Raw genomic sequence first — 24,063 nt, 5'->3', positions numbered from 1 at the left:
ACATATGTGCTGAAAGGCATTTGCACATGATACTAAATGATAATTATCTTCTCATGACCATCAATTAACTGGGGCTTTTTTTTTTTTTTTTTTTTTTTTTTTTTAATGATGATTGACATGAATTGATATTATTTCATTCCAGTTCCTCTCCAATACCTCGCAAGGAAAATCTCAAATTGGATCCCAAATTGACCCCCCTTTTTTTTTTTTTTTTAATAACAGAGGTTTTTGGACTAGTTTACGTGCACTTCAACTAATCATTGAGGCTCATTAAACACCCTACAAGTACAATATTCCAAATAAACCACAAATATGGTAAGTGCTTAAGGTGGTTTGAACCCAAGAGAACAAACCTTCTTGACCACCAAGCTAACCCCTTAGAGTTAAAACCATAATTTTTCAGGCCAACAATCAATGTAAAAACCAAAACTATTACTCCAGCATCAAATAAAAACAAATTACCTCAAACAAACCATTAGGTAACGTTTCTTCTAAGATTGAATAAGGTCCAATTGATCTGGATATTCGCTCTAACTTTAAAGCTACAGTGCATTAGTTTTTTCAAATTATATAAGTTATGCAAAAAATCCCAATTAAAAACCATCCAAATCGAATCACCCATCAATGCAACATCCAAATCCAATTAACAAATTATCATACACATACAAACCACAATTAGACAATTGCAAGTTTCTTCACAAAGATAACCAAATCTAAGATCAAAACAATAAACAAATTAGATCTAACAATCCAATAAAAATCCGATCCAATTAAATGAGATCGCATCTGAAAACAATTCATAGAAGATTCAAAATTGAAATTTTAAAACCAACCATTAACACTTTTAGCAATGAAAATTAAAATAAAAAAATCCAAATCATGAATACTTGTTACGTACTGAGGCCAAATTTTGGATCCAAGTGTATAAATTTTTAAATGGTATTAGCGATAGCTTGAATTCACAATGTTGATGCTTGATTTTGACACCAACAACCTCGCACGTGCAAAATTCTAAGCAGATTATAGAAGTTACGCGTGATTAATTTAAGAGTTAGGATAAGGTTACAGTAGTATGCAAATACGTAATAATAAATGAGACAATGAGAATTTTATAGTGGTTCGGATGCTTAAAGCGATTCCTACATCCACTGTTTTCTTTTTATATAAGCGTTGTTGGTTACAAGCCAAGTTACAAGAGGTCGCGAACAGCGAACAGAACTACAAATGCTTGGTATTCAGAGAGAGTATTAAGCCAGTCTCTTTCTCGTGGGTTGTCTTTGTAATTTGTTTTTATGAAAATCAGAGATCCCGATTTTATGAAGGGGAGTCCTCTATTTATAGCCGTTGAGTTCAAAGTAATGATTACAAATCTGCAAGTGGATAGGTGTCGTGCAAGTCCTTCCTTGCGTCGCATTGGCTGATAACTTAGGAAATATCCTTAAATTATATGGGGCTTGGACAGGTGTGGGGACCTCTTTCATTCATAGACAAAACTTGAGCATGCTGAGTTGGTGATAGCCATATTCTCCCTATCTTAGGGCAACGCGGTAGATCCTAGGCAGCGCAAAGTCTTCCTGAACTCTGATTGGTGCTTGCTGATATAAGCTTACATCAGCCCTAATTTTTTAGGCATAACAAAAGGTTCCCAGTTCTTCATATTCAAGGAATTGGATTTCGAGAACTTCATGATTATGTCGGGACTTGACTTGTCTCCAAAAATGCTTGCTCGAGTTGAGAGCTGAGTGTAATCATATCGTTGTAGACGACTTGAAGTTGTCTGTTCAATTTGACCTCTGAAGTATTGTCTTGATTGGACTAGTGAATTGAATGTAGGTCATGAGCTATGTCTTGGGAGTAACACAAGGGACCTGAAGTGATCGTTTGCTGAGATCTACCAACCTAAGCTTGATCTTGTCTCGAGTCATCGGGATGTGTTTTGAACTCTAACTGTCTTTCACAACCTGAAAACACTTAGAATATTTTGCTGTTGAAAAATCTGAATCATCTTGTTTGGTGTTCGAGTTCGACGTGTTGAATAAATGCCTTTTTTGAACGACCTCTTTAGATGTTATTTGTTGCGCTTGACAGCTGGCTCAATCAATAAAGTAAACTTTATCTGACAGACGTGTCTCTACGCACAATAAGTGTCAACCATGAGCATTAAATGCAAGCTCTCTTTTAGTGCATTAAATGCAAGCTCTCTTTTAGTGCATTAAATGCAGATGAAGGCGCATTTAATGTGGAGGAGATAATTAAGCCAAAAATTGGCATTTTCAATAAAGAAAAGCGCCAGTTGGTTTTCACGAAGCGTGGGAGTTACTCTTTGTGTGGATTGATGACACGTGGTCGCAATCTACGGTTGAGAACGCATTCCCGTCCAAACGTCACTTATAAAATGAGCTGTAGCGTCATCTTCCACCCTATAAAACTCTAACTTTGCCCTAAGTTTTTAGAAAACTCGAATTCTTTAGAGAGAAAACATCGTTTTCCTACTCTAAAAAAAAATTGTTCTTCCTCCACTAGTTCTTGCGAACCCCATGGTATGATAGAGCGCCCATTCCAAGCAACAGGAGGTAAAGAAATTTCTTCCTTTTTCTCTTTTTTCCACTCTTACAAAAACTTCTTTTGTACAGTCATGGTGGTCAAGGGTATTTGGTAGGCTTAGACAAGGAGCATTTCTGGGTAGTGTTCGAAAGAGACACTTGAAGGTTCAAAACTTAGGGTATAGAGTCCTAGAGGATTGCTTTAAGAGTTTTTAGGATTTTCAAAAACTCTTAAAGCAATCCTTTACAGACTTTAAGGGGAACAAAGATTCTCGAGATTAAAACAGCTAGCGAGGGGAGCTTACATCCACTGGGCACGTCGACAGGTCCCGAAAATGTGATACGATCCACCATCACTATGAACAAAATCCAAAGTGCACTGGAGCAGTATGCGATCGACGTGGACGTGTACCAAAAGAGGCCGTACACTGCCCAATAGCCTCTCGAGGGAATGGCTACGATCTCGAAAGCCATCTTCAAATGCGGAGTGAGATTACCTCTCCACCCTTACATCAGGTCGATCCTTAACCACTTCTAAGTCATACCATTCCAACTGACACCGAACGCATATGTGATAGCTATTGCTATGTATATATCGTTCGGTGACCATGAACTCGGGGAGCTAACGGTGTTGGAGCTCGCTTGCACTTACATCTTAAAGAAGAGTAAAGATAAGGACTCGTACTACCTCTTCAAACGATCAACAATCGAGGGAGAAATATTTGGTTACCCCAGAAATGTGGGGGCTTACGAGACTAAATATTTTTTCTTTAAGTATGACGATGTCTATAAATTTCGGGAACCAAGTAGGTTTTCCTTTCAATTTTTAGGTCGTTCGTCCTTTAAACTTAGTTCTTTTTCAAATAATAAGCTAACAAACTCTTTTCTTTGCAGAAAACAAAATGACTAAGTTGCAGGTGTGGACTGATCGTAGCCACATCCAAGCATTTGGTCGACAACCAAAACGTCATCACGACGCAAAGTTGCTCGTGATGACCGAGAATCTTCAGAAGTATGAATTCTTCCCCCCCCCCCCCCCCCCCCCAAAAGCATACTTAGACGATTCAGCTCGTAAGTTTTTCTTAAATAGAAAAAACTCAAGTCTTTTACAAAGTTAGACTCTTTTTGCTAATGTGTTCATATGCCATGCAGCAGCCATGCAATCGAAGACATTGAAGAAGTCCGGGGGAATCACTTTCCCAAGGTTGAATCTAGATGCACCAGTTGGACTGACCTCCAACAATGTCCTTATAATGAGGACTCAAGCTAATGCCAAAAGGCAACCAATTGTAAAGTGACATAAAGAAGCTCCCCAACCTACCGCTGCTCACCCAATGAAGAAGAAGATCGTGGCGTCGAGGAAGAGGAAGATACTAACAGCCAAAGCATCTGATTCTAAGTCAAATGACTTCAGAATTTGCAGCCCACCCAACTTCCTATCTCGAAGGTCGCCTCAAAGGGTGCCTCGAGGACTTCACAATCAAAGAAAGGTACGACCACTCAAGAAGAAGCTAGCCAAGAACAAACCGAAGAGGTCCCCGCTATAAAAGGTTAGGATCAATCCGCGTTGGACCTTCTGGGGCAAATGCCAAACCATCGAAGGCTGGTGGTCTTCACCCTTCTAGAATGCCAACTGGCATCAACCTTCGAGAGGTATGTAGCCTCCCGACTTTACGACTTGGTGGCCACTACGCTTTAAATGCAAAGCCAGGTAAAACAAACCTTTCTCTTTATGAACTCTTTTTCAATGGTCGGGTTCCCTAATTTTAAAAAAAAAAAAAAAAAAAAAAAAAAAAAAAAAAAAAAAAAACTAACTCTTTATCCCTTTCTTTTGCAGTCTTTGCTCGCCCTGAACATTGCTCACAACAAGATGAAGATAAAATCTTTTGGAAAACTTCACGAATCGAAGAAGGAGATTACCAAATTAAAGCAAGCCCTCGCGACTTCAAACGAACTTGCAAGCAATGCATAGGTTCAGGCGAGCACATTTATGGCAGAAAGGGATTCTACTCGATGAACAGTAGAATTCCAGAAGCACGAGCTTCAAAAGAAGGACGACCATACCAAAGAGCTCTAGATAACAATAGCGAAGCTCACTAGAGATCTGAATCAAAGAGAAAATGAGCTGCAAGAGAGCGTAGATAGCGACAAGGAAATAGAAAAGACTCGAACTGATTTGTGGGAAAACATAGAAAAGGAAATAAAGGCAAAAGACACAGAGCTCGAGATGGCTCATGAGCGGATCACTTCGCTGACAGAGCATATGAAGCAGCTGAATAGTGAGGTGGAAAGGAAAGCTAGTCATTGGGCGTTGCAAGTCATTCATAGCTTGCGACCGAACAATCCAAACTTAGATATTTCCAACCTCCCTAAAGAGAATCAAATAATGCTTGCATAAATGCAATCTGCTGCCGAATAGGAATATCGAGAATCCACCTAAGAGGAAGATCAACAAGAAATAGAGAACCTTGAAGATCAAGTGATCGACCCCAAGGTCATAGCAACCGAAGTCAAAGATCCTGAAGTTCAAGATAAATGATCAACCTCTCTTCTGCCTGTTCTCAAAGAGCCTTTTTTGTTTCTTCTTGGTTTTGTTTGTAACTCGATGGTCGTCCATGTACATATTTTGATAATATATAAATAAACTTTTTGACCATTTGTGATAGCACTTTATAGCTTAAGTACTTCACAAAACAAATATAACTTTTCTGATCATAAAACTTGTAAAACATTGTAAATAATAAGATTATTAAAACTTGAGATTACGACACAAGTAATTCTTGAAGAAGAAATGGGATAATCTTATTCACAATATTTATAGGAAAAATTTTCAAGTAAAACAGATCGCGTAAGCTATATGAGAGTTTGGAATTATTGATAATAAAGACACAAGTGTTCAGCATTCCAAGCTCACGGCACTTCAGAACCATTAAACCTTTTGAGATGATACGTCCTCGGTCGTATCACCTTAGCGACATGATATGGACCTTCCCAGTTAGGCCCCAATACTCCTGCGCTTAGTTCTTTTGTACCGAGAATGACTTCTTTGAGAACCAAGTCTCCAACCTGGAAGTCTCTTTTCCTAACTTTGGAGTCGAAGAATATTTTTGCCTGCTGCTAGTAGGAAGCTATCCTTAACCGAGCTTTATTGCGGTGTTCTTCAATTAAGTGTAAACTTGCACGCATAAGTGTTTCATTGTCTGATTCATTGTAGAATTTTCTCCAAAGTAAACCAATTCCTACTTCAATTGGGACCATTGGCTCGGAACCATATGCTAACGAGAAATGTGTTTCTGAAGTAGAGGCCCTTAGAGTTGTTCTATATGCCCATAAAACTTCTAGGAGATCGTCGGTCCAATTGCCTTTTACTGCGCCAAGCTTAGCCTTCAAAGTGTGTTTAATGGTTTTGTTGACAGCTTCAACTTGACCATTAGCTTGTGGTCTTGCTACTGAGGCAAATTTCTTATGAATCCCCAACTCTTCGCAAAACTGCTTGAATTCTTCATTGTTAAACTGCTTTACATTATCTGAGATGATTGTATGAGGAATTCCATAACGACACACTATATTTTTAAAGACGAAGTCTTTGAGCTTTTTAGTAGTGATTCATCTTTGAGCTTTTTAATAGTGATTGTGGCCAAAAGTTCTACTTCAACCCACTTAGTGAAATAGTCCACTACGACCATAACATATTTGACGCCACCATTATTGGTTGGCATGAGACTGATAAGATCAATTCCCCACATAGCGAATGGCCCAGGATTAGTCATCATTGTCAATTGGTGGGAAGGAGCTCGCAGGATGTTCACGAATTTCTGGCACTTGTTATACTTCTTCACAAAATTGTATGTGTCTTCATGAAGTAAGGCCAATAATATCCCTAACAGATAATTTTATTGGCAACAAATAGTGCAACAGTGTGATTACCACAGATCCCTTCATGTATCTCTCTCATGATGTAGTCTACTTCTTCATCTATCACACATTAGAGGAAGGGAGTGCTAAATCCTCGTTTTTATAACTGATCTCTGATAAGAGTGTAACGAGCACCTCTAGTTTGTAGGAGTCTTGCCTTAGTCTTGTTGTTAGGAAAAACCTCTTCTTTAAGATACTGAATTATTAGAGTCATCCAAGACACAAATTCAGTTGTAGCCACTGTCTGGTCAGGTGAGTTGATGCTGGGAACTTCAATGTACTTGACCGAGTTATTATTTGATGCATCAGAGTCCAGCGATGAAGCTATCTTTGCCAAAGCATCCGTGATAGAATTAATATCTCTCGGGATTCGCTTGATCGTATAATACTTGAAGGGCTCGAGTACGGCCTTGGCTTTCTTCAAGTAACTGATCATATTCTCTTCTTTGGCTTGATATTCTCCCAAAATCTGATTGACTGCCAATTGAGAGTCGCTATTGATGTCAATCATATTTGACCTTATCTCTCTTGCTAGTCACAAACCAGCAAATAGCGCTTCATACTCGGCCTCACTATTGGTGGCTTTGAATCCGAACTTAAAGGGTCCATAAATGCGAGTTTAATCAGGACTAATGAGCAGAAGAACAGCTCCAACTCTTTTTCTATTAGAAGACCCATCAACATAGAAAATCTAAGTTGACAAGTTTCAAACAGTTTCTTGGATGACTTCATTAGCTGGCTGTTCGAGTTCCTAATCTGGCCAATAAGAAAACTCTGATATAAAGTCAGCAACAACTTGCCATTTGATAGTTGCTTTTGGTCTATAATGCATATCGAACTAACTCAATTCTATGGCCCATTTGAGCAATTTACCCGAGGCCTTTGGCTTTTGGAGGACTTGTCTAAGTGGATAGTTTGTCAATGCCTAAATAGTGTGGGCATGGAAGTAAGGTCATAACTTCCTGGAAGAGATCACCAAGACATAAGCTAATCGTTCCATCTCTGGATACCTTGACTTGGAATCCAGTAATCATTTGCTTGTGTAATATACTGGCCACTAAAGTCTACACTCTTCCTAACTGAGAGCTACATTGACCGCATGACCAGCGGTGGGTAGGTAGAGAAACACAATTTCCTTGGGAAGAGGCTTGGACAGAAGAGGTGGTTTTTCAAGACGTTTTTTTATGCTTTAGAAGGCTTGCTCACACTCTAAAGTCCATTCAAATCTCTTGTTAGCTCTAAGTATATTAAAGAACAACGAATAACAATATGTTGCCTTTGATATGAAGCGATTGAGAGCCGTTATTCTCCCATTCAAGCTCTGAACTTATTTGTGATTAACATGACTTTTCATATCTAGAAGGGCTCAGATCTTCTCGGGGTTGACCTCAATTCCCTGATGGTTAACCATATACCCTAGGAATTTTCCTGAGGATACTCCAAATGAACACTTAAGGGGGTTAAGTTTCATTCTATCTCTCCGAAGTATATCGAACATTTCTGCGAGGTTGGGTATGTGATTTGAAGCGACATGTGACTTGACCAGCATGTCATCGATATAGACCTCTATTGTTTTCCCGATCTGCTCGAAAAATATTTAGTTAACTAGACGTTGATAGGTCGCCCTAGCATTTTTCAGACTAAAGGGCATAACTCTATTGCAGTATAATCCTCAATCAATGATAAACGAGTTATGTCATTCATCTGGCGTGAGCATTGGAATCTGATTGTATCTCGACTAGGCATCCATGAAGCTCAACAACTCGTGCTCGGAAGTGACATCAATGAGTTGATCCATTCTTGGCAAAGAGGAACTGTCCTTTGGGCAGGCTTTATTGAGATATGTGAAATCAACGTAGGTTCGTCACTTACCGTTACGCTTTTTCACCAAAACAAGATTGGCGACCCAACTTGGGTAATGAGCTTCCCGAATGAACCTGATTGAGAGGAGCTTATCCACCTCAACCTTAAGAGTCGCATAGCGCTCTAGGTCCATAGCTCTTCTCTTTTAGCAAACTGGCTTGACTTCATTGTCAATGTTGAGTGCATGTCATATAACATCCAGGCTGATCTCGACCCTGTCAGCATGAGTCCATGCAAAAAAATCTATGTTTTGTTTAAGAAAGCTCGTCAAATCAGTTGCGAGCTAAGGGCTGAGATTGTTTCTAATTCTCAGCACACGAGTTGACTCATTCTCATTGATAGAAACCTTAGCCAAAGTTTTAACCGGCCCACTGTGGGAATACTCCTCTTAAACACGAGAATCAATGTTGTCTTCCACTGGACCAAGCTATGGATTGATCCTGCTAATCGTCATCGTCTGTTCAGGAATGCCTAGAGGCTTCTATTTCCCTTTGCATGCCATATACACTCCTCTAACATAGCAGTCGCGAGATTCTCGCTGAGATCCCTTGACATCCCCATACCCTATGGGAGTGGGAAACTTCATCTTTAGATGATAAATTGAGGTGATAGCCTTGAAATTTTGTAGTAGAGGTCTTCCAATGATGCCATTAAAAGCTGATAGACAATAACTACAAGAAATTATGTCATCTTGGTCACTTCATGGGTCTCTCCCAAGGTGACCGGAAATGAATTCATTCCTCTGAGAATTAGATGATCCCCAATAAACCCATACAAAGGAATGAAGACAGGCTTCAGATCTGTCTTTTCTAACTTCATTTCCTCAAAAGCTCACTGAAACAAGATATTCACGTTGCTCCTATTGTCCACCAACATCTTGTGGACTTCACACTTCCTATTTTAGCCGCGACAACCAATGCATCATCATGAGGGTGATGCACTCGTACTGCATCTTTTTCATATAAGGAAATCTCCACTTTTCTACACACTTTCTAGGTCGCAATACCAGATTCAGGACATTTAAGGGCTCATGTCGAGCCTTTCAAGCATATTTTTCTTGTGCATTCTAAGAGTTTCTGGCTATATGAGGTTCCCCAATGATAATCCCTACCAGATAGAGACCCCTGCGACCTTAGTGCCTATTTCCATCGCCCTCTTCCTAATCCTTCTCACTTACGGGAGTTGGACCATCAACATACTCCTTGAAGTGTCTCCTTTGAATGAGGTCTTTAATTGCCTGTTTAAGAGCTCGACACTCATCGGTGTGATGCCCATTTTCCCGGTGGTAACGGTAATATTTCTTGCCATTCCTTTTAGATGCGGGTTTCTTCATGGGCTCAGGCTCTCTGAGCAGACTAGCTTCTTCTGATTTATTCAAAATAGCTCAAATCAATGCATTAAGTGGAGTGAAGTTATCACGATCACGATCACGACAAGGAACTTGGACATAGGATTTCTTGGGCTTAAACCGTTGTTTCTTTCCCTTTCTCAGATAGTCATTAGCGCATTTGCAATCAAATCTTCTACTACTCTCTCCTTAGTTTTTCGCCCTCCAACTGGGAGAGTTGGTCGAAGGCCCAAGGTTGTGACAATTTAAAGTTGCCATTGAGTTCTCTATCGGCAAATATTTCTCTATTAGATTGTAGAGGCGGGTAAGGGAAATACCATCCTCAGATTGCAGTTTCTTTCACATGTCAGTTTGTGGGCGAACTCCAACAATTATTAGAGTCCGAACTGAATCCTCAAGTGTATTAGCCACCTTATTTAGTTCCTTGTGAAATCTGTTAATATAGGATTGGAGAGACTCATTCTTCTCATACCGTATGTTGCTGAGAAAGCTTAAGGACATTGAGAACTTCTCATTAGCCTAGAAGTGTTTAAAAAATAACAAACTCAGCTACTGCCACGAGTTGATTGACCCCAGTGGAAGCGATCTGAACCAACGTTTGGCCTGGGCAGTCAGAGTCACAGCTAGGTAACGACATTTTGCCAAGTTAGAAACTTGATGAAGCTCCATGAGGTCGTTAAACTCATAGAGGTGATCTTGTGGATCAGAATTCTCATCGAATGCTCTCATGTCGGGCATTCTAAATCTTGACAGGAGAGGAGCAGTCAAAATTGCCAGAGAAAATGGAAACGCCTCAGCGACCTACCCTTGCCTGCTCTATTAAGCTCTAAGTTAATCTAGAGCTCGCTGTAACTCCTCTATTTGAGGAAGCAGAGTTCTTTGGGGATCAAATTCCGCAATGTAGGTACACTCCCTACGATTGCGATTAAGGAAAGACCGCAGGTTAGAACCTTCCCTGCCTTGGTCAGAGCCTTCGACATGCCTTGACACATGCTGGCTAGAGCCTTGTGAAGGCACTAAATGGCTTGGGGAGTTCTGCCTACCTCCATGGTGTTCAAAATCGACCCACGGATGGTGGGTACTTCCCTCATGGTAATGGTCGAGACCATCACTCTGGCGATGGTAGGAATCTCCCTGTCGAGCACTCTTGTGGGGGTGCCCTTGCGATTTAGTGCAGGATGGCTCTAGATGTGACATACTACCAAGTCTCAAAGCTACAGGTATTCTCTATGGCTCGAGACTATTATTCGTTGGTCCCTTAAAGCCTTTCAGCTAGATTTGGGCAGAGACTGGTCCCAATCGGGCCCAGGTCTCGACCCGATTGGGACCGATCCCAGGTCCATGAGAAATTTCAGGACCCGGACCGATCCTATGGGTCTGGAAAATCATTTTTCACCCCCCAATTTTTTTTTATATTTAAGGGGCCAAAAAAATTATGTAGGGGGGTTTATGTAATTTTTAAGGCCTTAGAAAATTTATTTCCACCCTGAGAGATTAGTAAATTTCTAATTAATTTTAAAAAATAATTAATTAACGGTTAGTTATAATTAATAAAAATTTATAAATATGAGGATTTAAATTTAAACTTTAAAGAGATAATTTAATTAATTAATTTTAATATAAATGTAATATTCACACAATCATACATTCACACTTCACAAATAAACAATTAAATAAATTTATTTTTATTAAATTATTCATCATCAACAGTATTTACATCGTTCAAATCTGTGTTCTTGAAGAATTCGAGTAGTTCAGGATCTTCAAGGTGCTACTGTAGTCTTCTCTCTGCATGAGTCCAATCCCATAAACATGTTATCACTTCAATCATCTCATTGGTTAAAGAGTATCTTCTGTCTTCAACAATCCGACCACTCATTGAGAATGCTGACTCGGATGCAATCGTAGAAACCAGCACAATTAAAATGTCACGTGCCATTTTGGCTACAATGGGGAATCGACTTTGATGTTGTTTCCACCATTGAAGCACATCCATTTCACGTTTCTCCTTCTTTGTCATGTAGAACATGTTCATTTGTAGGTAGCGATTCAGCTCATTTGGTCCATGTATGTACGCACTAGAGCTGCTACTTCCGTCGCCATGTTCCATATACGTCCACATGCTCGATTCTTGATAGTTGTCTTCATCAGGGTCCTATTGGTCATCTCTGCTGTACGTTCCAGTTCCATTGTACTTGCTCTGATATAAAGAAAAAAGGCTTTCCAATTTTTGCTTAAATTTAATCAAATAATACGTATAATCATGTCCTAAATGATGGCCTATCTCAGTAGCTATACAATTAACTACATGTAATTTAAATCTAGGATCTACAACAAGGCCTAATCCATATAAGAATGGAATATCTAACCAATATTTCTCATATTTTTTTTTTCCATCTTTGAAACAATTTCCATTAAGACGTCATTATATCTATATTTAGCAAAAGTTTTAGAAATATGAAGTAAAATATCTAACGCTAAATTAGTATTTGGATAATAAATACCACTTAATGTATTGGTGGATTCATAAAAAATTTTAAGAAATGAATAAAAAAGTTCACAAACTGTCCAATCATCATAGCTGACAACTTCCAGCGAATTCTTCCAGTTGACGAAATCTGTAATTTGTGTTGCGTTTGGCAAAGATTTTTCCAACATCAAGTGGGTGGAGTTCCAACGGATAGGCATGTCCATACATAACTCCAAAGGTTGAATCGGTGGATCCTCTTGCTTACAATATTTGACGTACTCTTGCCATCTTTTGCTGCTACTACCGACGATGAATCCGATAGCTGTGCACACCCTTTCAATCTTCGAATTTATAGCTTCTAAACCTGCTTTAACAATCAAATTGATGATGTGACAAGCACATCTCTGGTGAAAAAATTTGCCTTCACCAAGCGGATCCAATCTCTTTTCAAATAAAGAGATAATCGCAGTGTTAACAGCTGCATTATCTAGCGTTAGCGCTACAACTCTATCAGTTAATACATATTCTTGCAAAACTTCAAGTATTGTAAAATAAATAGTGTCAGCATTATGTGCAGTATATAATGGTCTAAAACCTATCAATTTTTGTTGTAAACCCCAACCATGATCTAAGTAATGTATTGTGATAGTTAAAAAATCTGTTTTTGATCTACAAGCCCATATATCTGAAGTAAGTGCAATAGATATATTCCTAAAATTTTGAATTTCATTTTTAAGTTGAATATTTATTTGGTTATAAAGTTTTAGTATATCTCTTCTACTTGTACTTCTACTAACAGGGGTATATGTTGGACAAATTGTAGTTTTAATCAAGTGAATAAAAAAAGGATTTTCAAATAAAGAAATGGGAGAGTCCATTGCAACTATGTATTTTGCTATTTCCTCTCGTGCTTGGAGTGCATTGTATTATCAAGTTGACAAAGTTGAGGATTGTGGATTAAAATTAAGTTGAGTTTGAATTTGCCTACTTGGTCCGGTTGAAGATGAACCAGATAGCTGCATTATTTGGGGGTACTTCTTCTCCAAATGTCGTCGTATTGTCAAAGTCCCCTTCTCAGCGCCGATAACGGTTCCACAGAAATTACATACCTCACATGATTCTTCCCCCTCCCCATTTGCCTTTGCCATTTTGATTTGGTGAAGTGTCGTCATACATCGGACATGACTCTCTTTGACTGTCGGGGGGGTTAGGCCGTGGAGTCGCAGCTTGCTTGAGTTTGGCTGCACCTCACCCCGGCTGAATGTCGTTGTTGTTGTTGAATTGCAGCTGCTGTTTCTAGAAATGGTGAAAATGGATCGAACCCTTCAATTTCTTCGGTTGATGGAACGTGGAACTCATTTGGCCATTCCATTATGAATTTATGATAAAATAATAAATAATTAAAATTAAAAAAATTAAATAATAATACGAATAAGAGATGATATTGAAAAATAGAAAAAATTGAATAATATAAAATATAAATAAATAATAAGAATTAATTATAATTATAAATATAAATTGAATTGAAGAAAATATGAATAAGAATTGGATTGGAGTAGAGAGATTTAGAGAATGAGAGATTGAGAGCTGGTGTGAAAAAAATTGGAAGTGTGAGGGATTATTTATAGTGTAGGATTGGGGGGAAAATAAAAAATAAAAAAAATTCCCCCACAAGCACATGACCGTTGGCAACGGTCATGTGTTGTTTATTTGTATTTTTTATTTTTTTTGTAAAATATAATTTAACCCTTAATATTTTTGTCAATTTCAAAATTATCAGGGGGTTTTTAGATATTTTACAAATGATTGTTTCAAAATTTTTTAAATAGGTTTGGGCCCAGGCCTGGGCCTTGGAGGAGGGCCCGATCAAGGGATTAGTCCCTCCTCCCATAGGCCTGGTCCGGTTTGGGACTAGGTCTTCCTAGGACCAGTCCTTTCGGTCGGGTTTTTGGGACCAGTCCCAAATGCCCAAGCTACTTTCGCCCATGCTTAGCCACTTGCTTTCCTTTATCTTTATGCACTGTAGTGCGTGTGGTATTAGCTTTTGCTCGTTTCCACGTTTTAGCACAACCTACAAGCATTTTTTGAGGTGGTACCGCCTTGTCAGAGTTTGGCAGCACGACCTAATCCAAACGATCTAGCCTTTGGCTCATCGTTTGGAAGGTGTTGTTGAACCTTTCCAGGTAATCCATTACAGTCGAATTTAGCTAATAAGTCGGGGGGTTGCCTATCGTAGTACTTTCGGGAGGCGAAGTTACTTCGGGAGGAGTAATCTCCTGAACGCGATGGGTCTCCTCGTTGTTGATGCTAGCACGCTTGGTTTCAAGACCTCGAGCCATGAGTTTGCTAGTAGAACTAATAGATCAATTGAAGTTACCAGATGAAGAGCTGATGTGAAATCTCGCCTTTCTTCTGGCGCCAAACTGTTGATGCTTGATTTTGATACCAACGACCTCACACGTGCAAAATGCTAAGCGGATCTTAAAAGTTACGTGTGATTAATTTGAGAGTTAGGAAAAGGTTATAGTAGTATGCAAAGACTTAATAATAAATGAGACAATGAGAATTTTATAATGGTTCGGATGCTTAAAGCGATTCCAACATCCACTGTTTTCTTTTTATATAAGTGTTCTTGGTTACAACCAAGTTACAAGAGATCGCGAACAGTGAACAGAATTGTAAGTAATTGATCTACCATACGCAACGGAAACCAAAAATTCAATCGGTAAATCAATTACCTTTCTTTGCCAAGATCCGAGTATAGATTATACCGTTTACATGTTTATAAACAAAATCTATATAAAGTAAATCCATTCAAGGATTAGAATACTTACGTACATTTAGAGGCTCCCTCGAATATCTCTGATTTCAGACATGAACACTGTTCACAGTTACTGTTCACGTGATTTTTCTCCAATCGATCCAAAGTAGGATCGCACTCATGGAAGTCCACACGAAGATAATCCACAGAATCCTTGATTATTTTGCTAGAACAATCAAGGGCTTCAAGAATCAAGAAAGAAGAACAAGAGAGGTTTTCTTCTTGAGAGGGAGAGAGAGAGATAGGGTGGCTAGGGTTTTAATTAAATGAATAATTCTAATGTTTTAATTTTAAGTTACACTTATATAGTGCAACAATTAAAACCCTATTCCACTTAGGAATAGCCATGGGCTTCAACCCTAGTTCACCCTTACAACCAAACACACCCTTTATGGTATTTTAATTAATTAATTATTATTATAATTAAAATCAATTAATAAATAATAATATATTAACATTTAATTAATAATAATAATTCATTTAAATATATACAGAGATATATATTTAAATATAATTTCACTAATTTAATTTTAATATTAAAATTAAATACAGGCAGTAACCTCAGCAAATTTAATTACACTGTGAGATTACCAAAATACCATTTCGTCATAAAAGACGAAAATACATTTTTCATAAATTGATTCTTAAATTATCTTCTAAGTGTGTAACCCGTAAGCTCCTTATCATATCAGTAGTGAGTAGTATCGCGATTAACACCAATTAATCGTCTTATTACACATAGACTAAGATTGGCCCCTAGCAAGGCATCATGGCCACCTGATAGATTCAGATTCAGCGAACCCGCAACCTGTCAACGATATGGTTACCGTGCAATCGAATCCTTTCATCAACTATTATCTCATCGAGACTAAGGTACAGAAATAGTGTCAACCTTAGATAACCTCGACATGTTTGTATTCAGTTACTGGACCAATGATAGGAATATTAAATTGGATTGAACATCAACTCAATCCCACTATGGCCACATATTTAGTGTCATTTCCATTTACTAAATTACCCAGTGAGATAACTTCTCCCGTACCCAGGAGTGATGAATCCTTTGTCGATCCACCATAATCTCGATACACTTCTCAATGTAGCCAATCACTATCGTATTGATAGCTCTAAATAGAACTACATTGGGCTAGTGTCAAACTACACCAATTGGTACATAAGGTGCTCCGGTAATCTCAAGTCTAAGGATCACATGCACCACCATTTGTTAGAGGATTTATTCCATAGACACTAGGGTTACCATCCATATGGAATCCTCTGGTGGGTCTGTCCAGTGAACTTGCCTCTAGCAAACACACATGCGTTGCACCAAGTTGTCGGTAAACAACCTTGACAAGTGAGATCAGTCACTGTCTTTTGTCAGGGTCGTTCAATACTATGATAGTCTTACCGTATTATTGTGTCCTTGGTCAGAATAATACTGGGCTACGGACGTTTCTAGAATGGCCACCATATGTGATCATAGGGTTCTCACTATCAAGATTTGAAATACTTGATACCCTCGTCACGGTTCTACCATCCTAAGGACATGTATCAATACATATAATATGATTTACGTGATATAATAGAATATGCCTTTTATTGATAAATAAACATTTATTACAGAGTCAATTTTACAATAATTGATTGGCTCTAGGGCACCTACTCTAACAAGAATTACAAATGCTTAGTATTCAGAGAGAATATTAAGCCAATATCTTTACCCTAGGTTGTCTTTGTTATTTGTTTTTATGAAAATCAGAGATCCCGATTTTATGAGGAGGAGTCCTCTATTTATAGTCATTGAGTTCAAGGTAATGATTACAAGTCTGCAGGTGGGTAGGTGTCGTGCAAGTCCTTCCTTGCGTCCCATTGGCTGATAACTTATGAAATATCATTAAATTATATGGGGCTTGGACAGGTGTGCGGATCTCATTCATTCACAGACAAAACTTGAGCCCACTGAGTTGGTGAAAGCCGTATTCTCCCTATCTTTGGGCGACGTGACAGATCCTGGAAGGCGCAAAGTCTTCCTGAACTCTAATTGATGCTTACTGATATAAGCTTACGTCAGTCCTGATTTTTTAGGCATAACACACAACAATATAAAAAGAGATACGTACTATTGACAGAATGAAGCTTAAAAGTTAAGTGTAGAGTTGAAGAGGCTGCTGGAGTTGATAGAGTGACAGCAGCTTTTGTGATGTGAGAAGAAGATGAGACTGTAGATTGCGGTAGATTTGTAAAAATTGTGAATTCTAATCTTTTGGAATTAGGTTATATAATATATATATATATTTTTTTTTTTTTTTTTTTTTGGGTATACCCAAGACATTTGAAAAAAAAAAAAAAAGAGCCCGACGGTTACGGGTAAATGAAAACAGCCCTAAATGTGTGGTCTTACCCATTTTTATACGGGTATCCGCAACTATATACCCATTTTGCCAAGACTAAATCAATCTCTTAAGATTAAATAAAATAAATAAAATAGAAGAAATTTATTAGTTAAGATCAATGAGGAGAGGTATTAGATAATTCTCTAAATGTGGAGGAAGGTCTGGTTAATTTTTCACCTTGGGTGTGAGTGTCTAAAACTGAAATTAAGGGAGGTGTGGGATAATAGCCCTAATTTTAATGATGTTATTATGTACAGTATTTCGAAAATTTTTAATTTAATTTAAATCTCATATTAAGGATAATATTACCATAAAAATTATGTGCCATTGAAAAAAATAAATGAACTCTCAAAGCATTCGGTTCACGGTGGGGTGGAGGGCCGAAGGCGATTGAGTTAGCTGGGCCATTAGATCTAAATTTGGTATCAACACTTGATTCTCAAATGACATAGAAAACTGATATCTAAAACATTCTACAATCATTGAAAGATTGACTTCATTAATTTAATAATGATTCTAAAATAATACTATAATATAAAGTATTTTTAATTAATTCCAACACAGTTCCCATGACGTAAAATCAACATGTTAGTTAAGTAATTGAACCGGGTTTAATTAATATGAAAGCATATGGAAAAAGTCTAGAAAACCCATAGCAATATATATATATATATATATATATATATAAACTAAAATTTGAAGGCCTATTTCTCATCACTCTTTTTAGCGACTCTCCGTCTCTTTAGCTTTCTAGTGTTGGAAAAAGAAAAAAAAAATGTTCACAAATCAGAAAGTAAGACTTTCTTTTTCCCCTTTTCATCTTGAGCATTTGCGGTAGAATTTGGCCGCCTCACAAAACGCCCCTGTCACATTTAAAATTTTTAACAGATTAGTATTCATTCTAATAATTGAATTCACATTTTTTATTGAATCATCAATATGCTTTGTGAAACTATATATTATAATGGAATTGATTGATATACATTTTATAATAATAAACGTGCTTGTCCAATTATCCTACTTTATCAACTTGTAAGCAAAATTTTAGAATATTACCATTTTATTGCTAAATAATTAAAATTTTTGTACTAACAAGATGCAAATTATGTTTAGATTTTTTACTAATAAATAAAGTTTTTAAAACATTTATAATATTAAAAATGAGCAAACTAGGTTATCAAAGTTTTAAGGGTTAATTTGACTATAAATTTTGATTAAAGAACAAAAATCTTTTTAAAGTTTCTAAAATAATAAAAATATTTTATTATTAGTGAACAGAGAACAGTTAAGAATTACACTATTAAGAATTGATGAATATTTACGTAATTATCCTCTGATCATTTATTTTAACACCTATAGTCGAGAGATTTTTGTTTATTTCATCAACTCTAAGGAGAATCTTTATTATTTTATCAAACTATACTTTAAATATATAATTTATAAAATTTCATGTTAATTAGTAATAAGGGGATTGTTATGTTGCTACTGTAACGTAGTCAATAATACGGGTGAAAAATGTGATTTACCAATATCCAGATGCGATGATCTAATCTTCCCATTATCCTGTGAATTTTGTATGTCACCAAACTACCAAAAGAAAAAAGCCATGTAGTATAATTCCCACCAACAACTGATCACAACTCGCCACGTGTCTCTTCAAAATTTTACTACTCGTATTAGATGTATCACAAACAATCAACGTGCAACAAAGCAAGCAGCTTGATGATGCATGCAATTATTATTATACCTTCATTCTGGGCCGTCGATCAGCGTTGACTTTTCTGACTTGGTACCTGATCTTCTTAGAGAAAAGACGTGTACGCCGCTTTTCCTTGTAGCGCAACACGCTAGCCTCCCTCACACCGCTATCAGAGAATAAATCAATCTGTGCCAGCCTGGCCTGCCCCAAAATGGCAAAATTAGAAGAATGGAAATGATTCAGTAGCCTGCACCACATTGTAATTAAAGTACTATCATCTCATAAAATCAAAGTAATTCTGTCATTTTCCTACATTATGATAAATCTTTATCACGACATATGTGATTAAAAAAAAAACACATATTTTATAATACTACGACAGCGTTTGGCTGCAAAAGACAAAGAAGAAAAACAAGTTTCGGGTCATAAAAGAATATTTTAAGTAAAATGAACCGTTTAATTAGAGAATAATACTTTGGGTACTAACAGATGGGTACTAATCTGTGTACTAACTAAAGCATAGTACGGGTACTATACGCATAGTACGGGTACTATACTTTAGTTAGTACACAGATTAGTATCCATCCGTTAGTACCCATAGCAACACTCTTAATTAGAGGGGTATGTAGACTTGGGAAAACAAAGCAAAGCAAAAGTTGTAGAATAAAGTAATAGCTCAAAGGGTCCCCCATAAACAACAAAATAAAAGCTGAAAAGGTCAGCTCATACAGACATTTTCAAACTTTAAGAAAATAAAAAATATATATTCAGATTATTAAAAAAAAAGAAAAAAGTCAAAATTTATTTCACTTTTTCTCGTGACTATTGTGCATAAAGTGCACTTACTTTCATTGTGCCGTAATGAAGAAGAATAAATAGATAGGCTGGTAAAGTTGGATTTATAATCCAAAAATTAAAATAAAAAAGATATATAAATAAAAGGACTTAAAACTAATTATTTGTAAATGTTAAAAGTTTTAACAATGTTTAAAATTGCCGGCGGGAGATGAGAAACATACAGAGACATCATTTCCTTGAACATCGGAGCCCAAAGTTTCATCTAAAAACGGTGAACCACGGTCAGCCCAAGCGGTCACTACGTCGTCGTACTTCAATTTCAATAGTAATTCAGCTGAATTGGATTTCGGAATTGAATTCTCTTGAGGTGAATTCGATTTCAATTCCAAACTCTTGTACTCAACTGTAACTTTTTCACTCTCCTTTTCAGCCCTCTTCTTTTTCTTTTTCTCATTTGAAACCTTTTTGTTACTGTTACTGTTCTGGTGGTGGTTGTTGAATTTTGGAGAGATTTGAACAACATCAACTGTTGGAAAACTCCACCAATTTCCTTCATCAACATGTCTCAATGCGTTTACTCCTCTTCTCATTCCCATTCCGATTCCGAATTGCAGTTTCCCGCCAAATCCAAGCCCCATTGGATTAGCATACCAAGAATTGTTGATTTGATAATTATGCGAAGCAACATTAACATTAGAATCATCGTTGTTGACTCTCAAATTCCCCATAATGCTATCGATTCCCTCCTCGATTTCTTCATCAAGAATCGACTCGGCATCGAAATCTTCATGGAATTCACTGGATAACTCCATGGAATTGGAATTGGAATTCCCTTGGAAATCAACTTCACCATTACCATTACTCTGGCAAGGCTTGTCACAAGAACTTGAGACTTTTCGCTCAAATGGGAATCTGGGTTTATCTTGAATTGGTTGATGGAGCATAAAACCCGAGTGGTCAAAAACGCGAAAAGGCAACAACAATTCTGAGGATTCATTTAAGAAAGATTCGTGAAGGTTGGTGAATTTACTTGGATTCGTCAAGTGTTTTCTAGAGAAAATGTTGGGATAGGCCGTGGAGAGGAGGGCGGCGGCTTCGTTGTAAGTTTGTTTGGGGCGTTTTCGAGCGGTTCTTGGCTTTCTAGTGGAGATTGCTAGAGGGGAGTTGCTTGATTCTGAGAGGGTTGAAGATGGTGAAGAAGTGTGTGAAGTTCTTGTTGAAGAAGATGGAGATTTTATGATGTCTAAGTCTAATGCATAAGTTCTTCCGCCTCCACTTAAACATGAAGTCATTTTTGTAGATAGTACTAAAGGAATTTTATGTCAATTTAAGGTCTATTTCTAGATTTTTAAGACCTAAAAAGAGAGATTTTGAAGATATTCCATAAGAGAAACTTCAAGAGAATTGGGTAGTGGGCACTCCAAGAAAAGCTCAAAAAACACTTTTTTTTTTTTTTTATGAAGAATTGGCAGAGGAATTCTCTAGAGAGAAAAGAAAATTCAGAGGAAATTAAGGTTTAAGAACCTGAAATTCTGCTTAAATTCAAGGTATGATTATAATCAAAGAGAGAAAAACAGCAACCAAAGCATGAGAAAATTTCAAAAAAAATCCTGTTGAAGAATAAAATAGTAGAAGCAGAGCTTAAAGAAATGATAAGAAATAGCACATACCCAACTCCAAGAAAGCTCAAAATTCAGTTTTTGCTTTGAATTGGCAAGAAAAGAAAGAGTCTCATGGAAAGAGTTACAAAACCCTGAACCCTAAAAAGAGAACACCAACAAAAATATAAAAAAGAAGAAAAAGCCAAAAAAAAAACCTCAACTTAATAAATAGAAACAAGAACACTCTAGTAACCTATATTAAAAAACCCTGTAGAAGCAAAAGAAAACACCAAAATTTCAAGAGAATTGCAAAATCCAAGAACAAGCAAGTTAATGTTTAAAGGTAAAGGAATGAGAAATATCCAAGAAAGGAAAGTTATCCAGTAAGAAAATCAAAGAGAGTTGAGCATATTTATTTGTGTAAACACAGAACAGAACAGAGCAGAGCAGAAGAAGTAGGTCACGAGAGTGAGGGAGATAAAAGGGAAAGACCCGTTAAGAGTTTAGTGTAGACATAGGGGTGAAGAGAAGTGAGTGGTAGTTGCAGTTGCAGAGAAGAGATGAGAACAGAGGAAGAGACAAGGCTAATTTTCTGCAGTTTGGGTTGTGGACCACTGTCATATATTTGCCTTCTTCCTCTTTCTCTTGTGTCTTCTCTTTGCAACTACTAGTAACTAGATCAATTATTTTATCTTACCCATTTACTATATTGCCCCTCTTATTAACAAGATTTTAAAATCAAATACAACAAATTAAAGAATGAAATATATAAATAATATGTATATATATGAAAATTCTCTGATACAAAAGTTATAAAGTTCTTAATGTGTGGAACAAAAAAGAGTGCCCAATCATTTACTTTCGATTATAAGGTTTGTGAAGTGAGCGATTAGACGCTCACCTTTGATCTATGCATTTAAAATTTTAGAATTGTTGTTTCTATTTGTTTTCTTAAATCTTAAAGAGATAAATAAATAATATAAAAAAAAATTCAAAAACATTAACATAATCTTTTTAATGAACAATAAAACATACCTTAACTTTTATATATATACAATCATTCTCCAATATTTATCTTTCTAAGATTTAAGAAAACAAATAGAAATAGCAAAATTGAATAATTTTAGATGGATTGAATAATGGGTACTATTAGTATTAAAGTATAATTGGATATATTTTGAATAAAAATCATAAAACATAACTTATCCATTGATTATGAAAGAAAGTGAAACAAAAACGTAGCAAAATTTTATGTCTATATAATTAACCATATTGATAAAGTGCTGAGATTTGTCATTTTTAGTATACATGCATGAATGTTGCAGTTTCAAAAATGAAATCTTTAAGAATTGAAAAAATATCCTATAATGAGAAAAGAAATTAAATTGAGATCTAAATTTAATTATAAAGCATAAAACATAATTTACATATGTTTAACTGAAGCCTTGCAAATGGCATGATGATATACAAATAACATACAAAGAGAATTTAAATTATAACTTTAATTTATTATTTTAAAACTGTAAAATTATTTAACAATTACCGTTTAAAGGTAAAAATTACAAAATATTATGTTAATACAAAGGCAACGACTCTCTTAACTATTATATACATTTTTATTATATCTTATAAATACTAATATTTAAATGTCAAATTTGTAATTTCAAGTAGGTATAAACGAGGGCATTTTGGTAACACAAAAAAGAGCTGATGGTAATGATGGGTGTCATGGTTGGATAATTCTAAGTATGCTACCCATACCACCTGCAAAAATGAAAGAGATTTTATTAATGGGAAAGGGTTTCTTATCTGATGACATGGCAGAAGGTAATTGGGTGGAATAGATTTTTTAGGGCAGATGTGGCATGTTCTTTATTGGTTGGCGGATTTTCACGAGGAAGAGGAAGGGAGGATTTGGAGGTGGGGTTTTGGATGTGATTAGCTGCAACGGAAATGGTAATGATTTAAACCTTTTTTGGTGTCTTTTGCCCCTTCATTTGTGGCATTTGGCACTCATACGTTGGGCTCATTATGTTCATTGGCTTCTCATTACACTCTCAAAATTTTATCATTTCATCAACCTAAATTTATTCAAAAATATTTGTTAAATCCCACAAAAGATCTTCTTTCTCTATCCATTTTGAATATAATTATGTAAAATAATACAAACTCTTTCCTATGAACTAATTTATTAGAGAATTATGATTATTTATTGAGTTTTTAAACATCTTATTATGCCGGTATTTTAATGATAACGTATAGTTATAGTCTATTTCGTTTTAATATACTTTTTTATCAACCACTAACCATATACTTATATTTTTGTAAGGTAAAAATTATATCAATAGAAGATCTTGATCCTTTATTTATCATAAAGTAAATAGATGAATACATATAAAAAATAGATTAATGAATAGTAATGGTAGGGCGAATTTTATCGTCCTTTGAGATAATACTAAGTTGTAAATGCCCAAAGAAACATATTAACTATTCACTGAATTTACCAAAACTCCTTAAAATTATTACAAAACTCTTTACATATACCATAAACCTTCCTACAAAAATTGGAAACCCTTATACATACATAGGAATTTTGATACTTTTAAAAAATCATC

At 36.4% G+C, this 24,063-nt stretch overlaps 1 protein-coding gene across 3 annotated transcripts; it reads right to left on the bottom strand.

The window, feature by feature from the left end:
- Window positions 1-18,054: 18,054 nt before the first annotated feature.
- LOC116129737 (protein CHLOROPLAST IMPORT APPARATUS 2-like) lies at window positions 18,055-21,236 on the bottom strand. Of its 3 annotated transcripts, XM_031415452.1 has the most exons (3): window positions 20,069-21,236; window positions 19,098-19,250; window positions 18,055-18,213 (listed from the first exon to the last, which is right to left on the bottom strand). In XM_031415452.1, exons 1-3 carry the CDS (start codon window positions 21,137-21,139, stop codon window positions 18,130-18,132), a joined length of 1,308 nt encoding a protein of 435 aa, XP_031271312.1. In that variant the 5' UTR covers window positions 21,140-21,236; the 3' UTR covers window positions 18,055-18,129. The 3 variants fall into 3 exon arrangements, with proteins under 3 accessions (XP_031271312.1, XP_031271314.1, XP_031271313.1); XM_031415454.1 differs by lacking the exon at window positions 18,055-18,213 and having other exon boundaries at window positions 19,100-19,245; XM_031415453.1 differs by lacking the exon at window positions 18,055-18,213 and having other exon boundaries at window positions 19,173-19,296.
- Window positions 21,237-24,063: the final 2,827 nt, after the last annotated feature.

The sequence above is a fragment of the Pistacia vera genome, unplaced genomic scaffold, assembly GCF_008641045.1.
Source record: "Pistacia vera cultivar Batoury unplaced genomic scaffold, PisVer_v2 Contig213, whole genome shotgun sequence".
NCBI lineage: Eukaryota > Viridiplantae > Streptophyta > Magnoliopsida > Sapindales > Anacardiaceae > Pistacia > Pistacia vera.
Note: the sequence above shows the minus strand (reverse complement) of the source record. Positions and strands in the feature narration are given on the sequence as shown.

What these genes read in the sequence shown, in the direction of transcription:
- LOC116129737 (XM_031415452.1), bottom strand. Translation starts at nt 21,139, where the DNA reads ATGACTTCATGTTTAAGTGGAGGCGGAAGAACTTATGCATTAGACTTA. An exon ending in TTCAAGGAAATGATGTCTCT is followed by an intron (nt 19,251 to 20,068) that starts GTATGTTTCTCA and finishes ATTTTGGGGCAG; the next exon opens with GCCAGGCTGGCACAGATTGA. An exon ending in ATCGACGGCCCAGAATGAAG is followed by an intron (nt 18,214 to 19,097) that starts GTATAATAATAA and finishes TAAATGTGACAG; the next exon opens with GGGCGTTTTGTGAGGCGGCC.